Here is an 11,945-nt window from a genome sequence, read left to right as displayed (position 1 = left end):
ACTCAGGGCTTTCTATTCAAAAAGGAGGTTTTTCAACATCAACCCTCCCAAAAGAATCTGGCTTTAATTATTTGAATACGAAATCCAACCCATTGCCCCATGTGAAAGTGAAGTGTGGGGTCTACCTTCAGACCAGGATTACATAAAATGTGATAAACACCCCACAGGAACTCTGCACACTGAGTTCTGTCAAACCTGCTTTTATGTGCAGAGAAAAACTCAAAATAAAATATGCAGAGCAGAATTAGGCCAAAACCCCCTGCTGATCAAAATATGGAAAAGAGCAATAAAGTATAAGCCACATCTAAAAAGCAGTGACAAACCTCTTACCACTACAAGGCCCCAGTGAGCCAAGATCTGAGCCCAAAGAAGAGCCCTGTTCAGGACCTGAGCCAGCTGGTTTACATTTATCTACGTTTTGGCAACACTGTAATTCATTGGTCATGCCAATAAAGCTTGTTGAATTGAATTGCTATGCCCACCAGGGGGAGTAATACTCTGTCTGGTGCAGTGTAAGGAACTCCAGGCCATCATACAATACACGCATGCTGAAAATGCTACCCTGTCCTCTAAATAAAACAATAACACAAAGGGTAACTAACAAGAGCACACCAATACAATGCCTGAACAATGCCGCCCAGTCAGTCCCAGTCCCAGCAGCTCCCGATCAGAAGAGCTATATAAAAACAAAAGGCCCGTTGAAGTAACAATACACTGACCTCTTATGAATAAAAAAATAAATTGCCATTAAACACTTTGGTATTTCAAGGTTTCATATCTTATAGTTGCAATGCAAGGAAAAAAATAAAACTTTAAAATAATAATGTATATATTCATGCTAATTGATAAATATTTATTGTATTTTTCTTTAGCATGCTGATATGATGTTGTGAGAGGTCATTTTAAGTTTGAGTTCTTAAGCAACATACAGAAGGACATTGCTGCCACCAATGAAAAAAAAAAATCAGAGAATTCCGAGATAATTTTCTTGTAATTATGACTTAGCAATTCTCTTGTACTTTATGTGCTCATGCGATAGCACAATTATCATATAATACCTATATCAAGTAGGTAGCTACGTCAGCATGCGTAGGCTGCAAAGAAACACGTTAAAGGTTTATTCCATGCTGAAAAGAGAAGAAAAGAAACACAACATTTTGGCTTTGAGTGCTTCACAGCCAAAATGTTGTGTTACTTTTTTTTCTCTTTATTTATTCCATGCTGAAAAGAGAAAAAAAGTAACACAACCAAAATGTTGTGTTTCTTTTCTTCTATGTTCAACATGGAATAAACCTTTAATTTATTCCTTTAATACTACAGCGCTTTCAGGTTCTCGTGGGTTTGCACCCTCGCGGCTACCGCCTCCGTTGGGCCCTCCACCACTGGTGCTCAAGCCCAGGTCTCTGGCGTCACTCAACAGGGAACCAGCTGGCTGAGCTAAAGGGAGATGTCGATGACGTCACCGCTCTGGCAACCGGCTCACACAACCTGTAATGTCGGCCGTGTCCATTACAATACCTATATCGCTACGTGCGGACTTACAGTTTAAGCATAACGGAACCATAATTGCTTTGATCTCTAAATCCCACAAAACTGGTCCTCATGCTTGTAATGATTCTGCTTATATTTGCTAAAAATTGCAAGATTTCATTATGACTAAACCCCAGTCGAAATCTGTACAAATTCTGCAGGCGCTGGACACAATCATTAAACCGAAAGTGCCAGTCAAGTTCATCATAGCTTCTACATGCGTTCAGTGCACAACGTAACAGGTTGTACATACACTGATTTAAGCATTGCTATCTTGTAATTACGAGATAATTTGTTATCTCGTAATTACGAGATAAGGGGGCTAATTGTTTTTTTCCCTTAGTGGCAGCAATGCGCATCCGTAGCAATGGTTTTTTAAATAAAAACTTTTGAGAAGGTACAGCAACAGGGTCAAAGAGTCACTCAATGGAACACAGTTACACATTCTGTAGAACATGCTTTTCCCAGTTACAGCTTATGAATCAAAACCCCTTCCTCTGTGACCCAGATTGTTTGTCAAAGAAGAGAGCAAACAAACTTTTAATATGGTCTGAAATGTAGAATGTGAAAGGAGATTATAATTATTGATATATAAGCTATATTATCGCTTCATTTTCTTAATAAATTTGTTGGAACTAATGTTTGCATGTTTATTTCCAAATTTAAGTTAAGCACAAGAGATTCACAGAATTGTCTTACATCACTTGGCTAGTTAAAATGAGGAATAGAAAAATATCTTCTTCCTGACATTGTTGAAGATCTGAATATACAGTACAGATGTATGCTCTCTGTGTGGTTTTCTGTTGTTGCCTCTATGCACTATATCATTTTCCAGGCTAGCTGCTCTGGTCAAAATAGATCCAGATGAGTTTATAAGCTGATTAAGAGCACTCGAGAGACTTTGCTTACAGTATGTCACAACCTGAAAAGTGGAAGAATAAGAGCAAAAATAAAGACAATGAATACTTCCAAATTTCACATCATTTTCCAGCATTTACTCAGTTTTTCTAGGTGGAAAGATACAGTACACCAAATAATTTACAAAATAAGGAAAGAAAGCAATGAAAATGTGAATTAAATATTAAAGCTCCAATTTAGATTTTAACGGTTATTCAATTCTAGGAAGGAACACCATCATTTTAAACTGAGTCATTGTTACAGAGGCAAATGTTTAAAGTGTTATCTTCAGCTTGATAGTCTAGGATAGTAAAACAATACGCATTATTTTTTTTTATTATTTGCTTGCATGCTGTATGTATTTAAACAATTAACTACCAGTACTCTAAGTATATTGGCAACACATGGTTTTCCCTTGTCTTACATTATTAAACTAGTTTTTTCTCTATGAGGAAATCTTTCATTTGCTTCATTTGCCAGACTCCCACTGTGATGAGTATGAAGGTCTGCATGATGGCCCACCATAAAACATGACTATTTATGTCTTCACTTGTTTGTCTGAAGGTTTCCTCACGCTCCTGTTGAAAAGAAGACGAGAGGTAAAAACACACAGAGCTGGAAAGAAAAGGAATGAGTGTGTTTGCTAGGGACACAAAAATAAATGAGATAGTAGTGTTACAAACATAGGGGTTACAAAATAGAGAATTATCAGAAACTGACCAAGAGGATTAGTCAATAAATCAATTAAATAATCATAACCCCCAACTTGTAAATGATTTTGCCAAGAATATACCTGAACAGTTGGTATAATTGGAGGCACCTGAATACTTCGTTCTCTGGCACAACTTCAGTGAAAAGAGTAATAATTCAGATACACTGGATTAAACAAATCTTTTGTTAACAATGACAATACACACACTAAACAACACACAGCATAAACATATACGATAACATTGTTTGTTTTTGTTTATCTTCACATGGTAACAATTATCAAAATAAACATGTTTAATGTGCACAGAAAAGAACTATCCCCAGCAATCATTCTTCCTCCCAATAACTACTGCTTTCCAGTATCCAGGAGATTGAAGTAGACGATCAGCTACTAAGTCACTCTCTTAGTTTGAAAAGGGGGCTACACAAACATTCAATCTAATGGTCTCATCTCATTTCAATATCGATAGTAGAACATGAAAAGGGTTACAAACAAATGGAAGCTATTTGGTTCATCTATTCCGTTTAGTCTTTAGTTAATTAACCCAAGGATCTCATCCAGCCATTTTCTGAAGGAAGTCAGGATATCATTTTCAACAACATGTGTGTTGGAAGAGCTCAGTTTTAAAAACGCAGTGTGTGTCTGTCTGTTTGGTATGTGTTTCACTGCTCATTCTGAATGTGTTCGCTGGGTTTACTTTGTCAACAAGAGAGAGACTGACCGAAAAAATTAGCCTAAATCCAAAGTTGCACTGTGAAGCCACTGTGGGTATTGACAGCTGAAGAATGGTGTTTGGTAAAATCTTCAAGTTTTTTGACAAGAATAGAAGTGTAATATAAGCACAACTGATTCTTTGCCTGTAACAAATTGATCTGAGGGTTTGAGGACTGGTATCATGTCCTATCATAATCTTCACTGCTCAGAGACACTAAAGGTTGATTTCCTTCAGTCTGTCAGTGTTGGACATTCCCTTAAGTTCTGCAATAGTCTGGTTGCTCTTCTCCAGGCTGATTGCAGAATAGCAAGATCTTTTCTAAAACATGGTGACCAAAATTGTACACAGTATTCTAAACGAGGCGTTGCTAGTTAAACATTTTAAAAATAATTCACATTTTGTCTAGGAGATGTAAGTAAAATGTCTATATTGATAATAAATAGCAATCTTCTAGCTCATTTTCTATTCTCTTTATCGATTTTTTTTCTACCTGAGTGCAAAAATCTGCACTTGTCTCCATTAACCATCATCTGCAGATGCAAGCCCAGATTTTAATTTTATTTAAATCTTTTAAAATTTTATTTTCCACTACTTCAACAGTGTTTGCTAATCCTCCTGGTTTCGTGTGCACAGCAAACGTTATTAGTTTACTTGAATCTAAATAACTGATAGAATTTAAGAAGAGCAGTGTGTTTAGTGAAGATCCCTGTGGAATTCTACTAATTACATCACCCCATATCTGTACTCCTTGTTTTCTGTTTATTAGTGTATTATCAACCATTTGGGTCTTCTGGAATGTTCTTACCCTCTGGTAGTTCTGCTGCTTGATGATGTGCCGCACTTCTTCAATCAGATGCATCAATCTGTACTCCATGGCTCTGACTGTATCTTTGGCTTTGACAATGGAAGGGTCCAGAGTGTGCTCTCCTATCTGCACATCCAGGTGAACTCTCTGGAGGTCAAGAATATTTTCACTTGCTATCATATGGGCTTTTACTTATTTCTTTGTGGAAACTAAGTCATTAGGAAGTGCAGCAGTCTGCAAGGGTGTGCAAAAAAAGAAATGAACCCTCAAACGTGCTTCACAGGTGGAAATTACATCCCTTTTAAAAGCAGTGCGTTTGCTCAAGTCCTCTCGCTTGTGATACTGTTTCTAAGGGTTCTGAGTCCTCTCACAAGAATGGTGATGGCTGTCTCCAAATTTTTCAAGGTTAGGTTTTTTGAGGTCAACAAGACAAAAGTACATTTTTTTTAAACTTTTGGTTCCTTTTTAACATACTGCAGGTCAGACTAGCTCTCTTGAGCTTCACATGTTTTGATTGATTATAATTCTTTTCTAATTTTCTCATTTTAATGTGTTGCTTCTTCTCCTTCCTCTTTGCATTTCATTTGTATTGTAGATTGAGAAATAAGGACAATATACTGGTAACTGTAAATATGCAATATGTAATCCAATACAGAGTCACAGCCTATCCCAGTAAACAGTGAGTGCAAGCAGGATACACCCTGGACAGGATGTTAGTCCATCACAGGGCATACAGACACAGATGCCCACCAGGACCAATTAACATACCAGTATGTACTAATGAGTATGGGAGGAAACCAGAGCACCCATAGGAAACCCACACGAACACAGGGAGAACATACTATACAAACTCCACACAGATAGTACAATGTGAATTGAACCCAGGGCCCCAGGGCTCCAAGGCAGCAATGCTAACCACTTTACCACCATGCCACCTCCTGAATCTGAACAATGTAAATGAAACAACACACTGTATAAGAGAAGGGGAAATAGAACGTAACATAAAGGGAAAAAAAAAACATGATAATAGCTATACATATGAGTTTGTGGAATAGTGAATGAGAGCTGAGGAAGGGCTACAGGCCCTCCACTCTAACCCAATCTTCTTTTAAAAGCACAACATAATAAGCTGCTTTATTCAATCTTATCAGTGCATTTCAGGTTATGCTGTAGGTATGTAGTTTATCTCTGACCTAATGAACTTAAAGAGAAGGGGAAGGTTGCTTACAGTTTAGTCTTTAACATCTCACCTGCAGGAAATGGAAAAATGCAAAGTGCTAAGGGGTCTGATTCCATATTTGTCAGTAAAATACCGTACCACTGGTACTTACCAAAACAGGGCAAAAGCGAGTAAAGAATCAAATGGAATTTCAGAACAACTTACTGCCCAAAAGTTTTTTTCATTCCTGCAAGTCATCTGAAAGTACTGATTTTCCAGCAGGACAATACAAGACTACATGATCGTGTGATTAATGTTCATGGAAAAAAAGGTAAAATCATGCTTTTTCTCCAGACCTACAGTAAATCCATTGGAACAGCTCTGTGACCAACTCGCCATTGTCATCAACATGATAAGACTGCAACCAGCCAAACAGTTTTCATACTTTAAACTTACCAACTTGTCTCCGGCAAAAACAGCAAATGTAGTTGAGGTTGACTGTAAACAGATATAATGTTGACCTGAAGTATGTGAGGTAAATGAGAATTTTCCTTCCTGGGAGTATTTTTTAGTCATCACAGTCTAAAACACAGGAACACAAACAACTGTTATTTTTCTGTTTAATCAATATGATGTGATCAGCCAGGTTCAGTTTCTTTGTAAGAAGGAACAAAATAATCTAGACAAATAATTTTAATACTCCTACAGTAGTTGCAGTGATACTGGTAGTTGTAAAGGTTCACTGATGTGCATTGAAACCAGTAACCAAAAACTCAGTAGCATAGCATATAATGTACAGTAATCTACTTTTACAAACAGTAAGCAGATATGTTTGTTATCTGATTGTGTGGTTTTCTTTTTTTTTGGTAAAACAAATACTAAGCATATAATAATAATAAGAAAAGACGTGATTTCACAAAAATGCAAAACATCAGTGTTTGATAACTCAAAAAATGTGTCAATGAAGAATCTGTACAAATGACCATTCAGAAAGACATGATTTTAGTCGACAGAAGAACAGTGAAAAATTACAGTATGTCATGCTGAGTAATGTGCATTGCATGCACAAATGAAGGTGGGCTGTCTTTGAGAGAAGTTGCCTGAAGAAGGAAAAGTTGTAATTCCACTAACAGCAGATTTGTGCAGAGACATAAACACGGTACATCCAGGAAGACAGATATTGAACACACCACCACAGGACCATTCCATTAATTTGATCTCTGAAGTTTTTTAGACTGTAGTGGCTAAAGTACAAGATGTTCATCGGAGAAATAGCCTGCACATTAATATAACAACTGAAGATTTCTGCCTGCTTGAAAATGTTGTGCATTCACACAGGCAGCACAAGGGCCACTAAGCACACATCGTTTGTGTGTCAGAAAACAAAGAGTAGTGTCACGAACAGTTCTTTCTGGGCCCTATGCTGACGACACAATCCAGAGAAGTGAGGAAACACTGGGGGAAAAGTCATGCAGGAGACGGGAATGGAGAGGGGGAGTGAGTGCGGGGCAAACAATCCAAATAAGTCCATAGGTGAATTCCAAAACACAAGCATAAGTCCATGACCAGGGGATCCATCCAGGAGATTAAAAACGGGAACCGGGTCAGGACCGGCAGGGGGAACGGGAACAGAAAGTTAAAACCATAACGGAGTCAGACGTATCAGGACCCGGGCTCACATGAACCGGGAGTCAATGTAGAGCGCCGATTATTGTCTGCGTATGGCTTTTAAGGGGTAACTGAAAAGGGGCTGGAATAAGGAACAGGTGCGGGGAATGAGGCAGAATGAGAAAGGTCTGGAGGAGTGGCGATCGTGACAAGTAGAGGAAACCTTTATTTTCCAATTGATAAAGTTTTGACCCTTAGAGATCAGACAGAAGACAAAAAGTAAGGAGACGACATGGTGAGAGTTGCTGACTGTTGAGTTGTTGAAATCTGCTCAGCAATGCATTGAAAAAGTCCTTGATCCAACAGTTTTTTTTATCACAACATGTCATTCTGTAAGTGCTGAATTTCCAGCAGGACAATGTGAACCTACAGTGATTTGGGACTACAATTGCACAATCTCAAGGAAACAATGCCATAATCCTGCCTTTTCTCCAGACCTAAGTCCAGTAGAATATCTGGGTGATCTCCTTACCACTCCATCGACATGAGACAACTGCAATCAGCCAAAGCTTATCGGTTGGCTGCAGCTGCACAGGAGAGTAGTGAAGCAGCCCACAGCAGTCTGTCCAGAGGCTGATCAGGTCTCTGTGTCAGCACTGACAGAATCAGGTTGATGATCAAGGAAATCATACCGGATAGTAAATAGCTTTGAAATATAAACTTTATACAGTAACTGTATAAAATAAAACTGTATGTTATATTTCATATTGAAAACATATAATTCTTTATATTTTTGGTCACATTTTCAGTTGTTTTGTTCAACAATTCAAAACAATTACAGTGATAATTAAAGGAATGTAAGGAGTTGAAATAATGTTGATTTAGATATTATTATAATAAAATAGGAAGGCAGGAAAATACTTGAGGCACAAAACTAGATTCCTAAATTAATCTTCATTGCTAATGAAGATGAGTAAGGAATCAGTAACTGAAACATTCACCTACTTTTATTTTTTTTAAAAAGAGCATTTTTATTCAGAAATATTTTAGATATACAGTATATACCATATTGTACCAAATTAAATGAAAAGTTTGACTAAACTATTAATCATAAATTAAAGTCTACTATTTGATTTCTTTTCTGTGTTGCTTATTATTCAGTATCTACCCGATATCAATTTGACTTAAAATACTCCCTCATGAACATTTATCATGCTATTTTTACAATATAATATTTCTCCTGGCTTTACTGTTATATACCCATAGGTTTTCTATACATTCAAATGCATTTGCTATACTTTACTCTACTGAACCATGAAAATACAATTATCCCAGCAGAATCTTTAATGACCAAGTAGTGATGGCTTACCAGCTCATACCAAGGACAACATCTCCTATACTACAGTATCCCTCCCCACTCACTGTACTTCTGGTTTGGAGATTCAGAAGAGACAGTGCTCACACATTCTAAATTTCACATAAATAAGAATGTAAAATATACTGTATGATTAGATACTGCTTGGTTCAAATCCTGGACTCTAATATTTCTGGAACCCAGATTTACAGTATAGAAACATTGTGTATTTAAACAAGTCATATGATGGGAAAAGGATGATAATCACAAATGTCATTTACGTGAATAAAATATGCGTTAATGCAACATTAGGAACATTTTCATAAGGCATTTTAAAATATGCATGGTTTTCCATCAATATTTGTTGCCTGCTAGTTGAAAAGCCTGCATTCCCTACAAAGTATTTAAGATTTAAACTACCAGCCTGTCTACCTTTAAAACAGAAATTGTGCCAATCATCATATTTACCTGAAAGTCCGGGTCTCTCACCGCTACGTTCATGCCGAGTTGAAATGCAGAGTCCCGTTTGCTGCCACCCCAGAGCTCCATTTTAAAATTCCCTGAAGAGAAGGGAATCATATGCTGTATATGTGCAAGTATATTTTTACATTTGGTAAGATCTGATAACATTAAGTAATATTAAGTTAAAATTCCTTGTTTAATCTAATTAAAAGTGTTATCCACTGTTTTTTTTCCAGGACCCAGAATTGGAAGAAGTGATTAGAATACTGTATGTGTGTTGCTTTTTTTCTTACACATGTTTCCTACTTAGCAGGGGTGCTTTTAAGAAATGCATACCCTTTTCTCTTCTTCATAAGCACACTGAAATGTCTATCGTTCCCTTTTCTGAAAGCATAAAAAATGATAAAGCAACTTTTTTTTCCAGTTCTGAAACTTGTAAGGCATGCAGTCAGAGGGAATGTTACATCACACCCGGTGAACTGAATGTCTTTCTACCTGATGATATTTCTGTTTAATTCAATCACCTGGAAAACATTTAAAACCGTCCAAGTGAGCTAACAGCTGTCATATCCTTTTGTAGGATTTTTTTGTTGAGTTACTTTTTGCAGCACAAACTCACCTGTCACTAAAGTGTCTTGTGGAATGTCTTCAATTATACACTTTTCTTCTCTTTCTCCCAAGTCAAAAAACATAGCGGACGACAAGCACAAGCAAGAAATCAGTAACAGTCCAATACTTCTAACTCTCATTTTCTAAACGTAGCACACAACAATAGCAAACAGGAATTAGCAAAAGCTGAAACCTGGAGCTGATGGAATAGGAGGAAACATGAAGCACATGTGTGAGAAGTCAACACCTGACATTTCTGAAAACAGGCTAATTGCCAGCTGCCCTGATAAGAGCAGTTAAAAAGAAAACTTGGATAAGCATATAGTATCTTAAGGACATATAAGTAAGGACATTTCTTGGTGGTAACATAGAAAATATTTTCTAGACTAGTAAAGTAGATTACAGATTACAGTTCGAAATGTACCTCCTTTGTGTAATGTCAAACAATGCTATATAATAAAAATAAACATTTGCAAACAAAACCACAATCCAAAAATTGAGACCAGCTGGAACTCTACAGTAACTTAAAATACTTGTATATAAATAACCATTGCTAAATACTTTTGTGCCTTATGTTCAGAGGGACATACAGTTCTTAAATTCAGTTATTTTTTTAATGCTTGAAAGTGGTTTGTGGTTTAAAAATAAATACAAAATGTAGAATAAAGAGCTCTTAAGCCTGCATGTTTCTCATCCTCAGTATTACTGGATGACCTGCCTACATTCTATGTTTTAAATGATTGAAAATAGGCAATACATTTGCCTTAAGGGAGTTATAAATTGAACTATGCTCTTTCGCAATGGCAACTTTATTGAAATACTTGAAACATTCTGTAAAACAAAGATATGAATCATTCATCCATTACTCAGTAAGCTCACTGCATGAAACTCTGCAAGACACTCAAGTACTTTAATACAGCACCCAAAATGAGCACATAAATTGAAAGCGGATCTTATTGTTTTCCACAGAGGGATTTTAACTACAGGAGATTTTATTAAATTAGATGGCCATACAGAAAGTAGTGTATGAATCAGTAATGCTATGTCATTTACATTATTGTAACTAAGTCCTTTATGCTACTGTATTTTAAACATTGTCCTTAAGGGAAAGAAGCTGCATATTTGTAGAATAGTGATACAGAATTCTTAAGGCAGTGGCTGACATGACATAAATATGAAGTTAAGTAGTTCTCCTCTATTTCTTCATGTTGAAGGTGAGTTCAACAACAAATTTTGATAGTTTTACTCGGTACCAACAACAATTTGTCAAGTTATTTTCTCTAGGGTGCTTGTTTTGTCACTTTGAGATTGTTCAAACAGGAATGCCCAGAAACAGGAATATTAACTGCAACACTGCTTCACTTCAGTGCTGTTTTAATGTAGTTCAATAGCTTCTGACAGGGTCACATACTGTACAAATGTGAAATCAGCCAGTGGCTAAAATGGAAGGGGCATGTTATGTTAAAGAACATATTACATTTTCAATGTAAGAAATTTCTCAATTGCTTGGGAGAATAAATTATCATCACACCAACTAAATGTGTTTATGTTATATTCACATATTTATATTTATATATCTGCATAAATACTAAATTCCCAGCCCCCTATATACTAAATAATTGAAGACATTTGCAACATTGGAAATATGTGCACACATTTTAATCAATCAGTGCTTATAAAGCAAATTATTTATCTATCCATGCATTTGCATTAACCATTTTATCCTTAGATAAAATACACAACAAGTGTCCCTGACCTTAAATGAACGCAGGACCCTGAAGCTGTGAGGCAGCAAGGCTAATTGCCACATCAGGGTAATTATATGGCATTATATTTATTGTAATTGTATTAGCCACTTCAAGTCTTCCTATGAAGTACAGTATAACAAAGCACATGATCCACTGTGTAAAACAGACCTACAGTAGGAGCACTAGAGAAATTCCAGAAAGCGGCATCACATTTTATAACAGAGCTTAAGCAGATGAGTTATGGGGACATGCAACAGGAACAAAATCTTTGTAGTCTTGGTTAAAGACATAATAGTCACATATTCTCTCAGGTCTTCAGCTTTTTGAAGGGAATCAGTTTGATCCC

The 11,945-nt window shown here is 36.6% G+C and overlaps 1 protein-coding gene across 1 annotated transcript; it reads right to left on the bottom strand.

The window, feature by feature from the left end:
• Positions 1 to 2,603: 2,603 nt before the first annotated feature.
• Positions 2,604 to 10,026, bottom strand: LOC102684644 (transmembrane emp24 domain-containing protein 11). The gene is made up of 5 exons (XM_006629714.3): positions 9,862 to 10,026; positions 9,249 to 9,340; positions 6,275 to 6,400; positions 4,660 to 4,806; positions 2,604 to 3,005 (listed from the first exon to the last, which is right to left on the bottom strand). Exons 1-5 carry the CDS (start codon positions 9,989 to 9,991, stop codon positions 2,856 to 2,858), a joined length of 645 nt encoding a protein of 214 aa, XP_006629777.1. The 5' UTR covers positions 9,992 to 10,026; the 3' UTR covers positions 2,604 to 2,855.
• Between the last annotated feature and the right edge of the window lie 1,919 nt (positions 10,027 to 11,945).

The sequence above is a fragment of the Lepisosteus oculatus genome, chromosome 1, assembly GCF_040954835.1.
Source record: "Lepisosteus oculatus isolate fLepOcu1 chromosome 1, fLepOcu1.hap2, whole genome shotgun sequence".
NCBI lineage: Eukaryota > Metazoa > Chordata > Actinopteri > Semionotiformes > Lepisosteidae > Lepisosteus > Lepisosteus oculatus.
This window is presented reverse-complemented; position numbering and strand designations above follow the sequence as displayed.

What these genes read in the sequence shown, in the direction of transcription:
- LOC102684644 (XM_006629714.3), bottom strand. Translation starts at nt 9,991, where the DNA reads ATGAGAGTTAGAAGTATTGGACTGTTACTGATTTCTTGCTTGTGCTTG. An exon ending in TGAGAGACCCGGACTTTCAG is followed by an intron (nt 6,401 to 9,248) that starts GTAAATATGATG and finishes CCTGTGTTTTAG; the next exon opens with ACTGTGATGACTAAAAAATA. An exon ending in TTTTTGCCGGAGACAAGTTG is followed by an intron (nt 4,807 to 6,274) that starts GTAAGTTTAAAG and finishes CTTGACCTCCAG; the next exon opens with AGAGTTCACCTGGATGTGCA.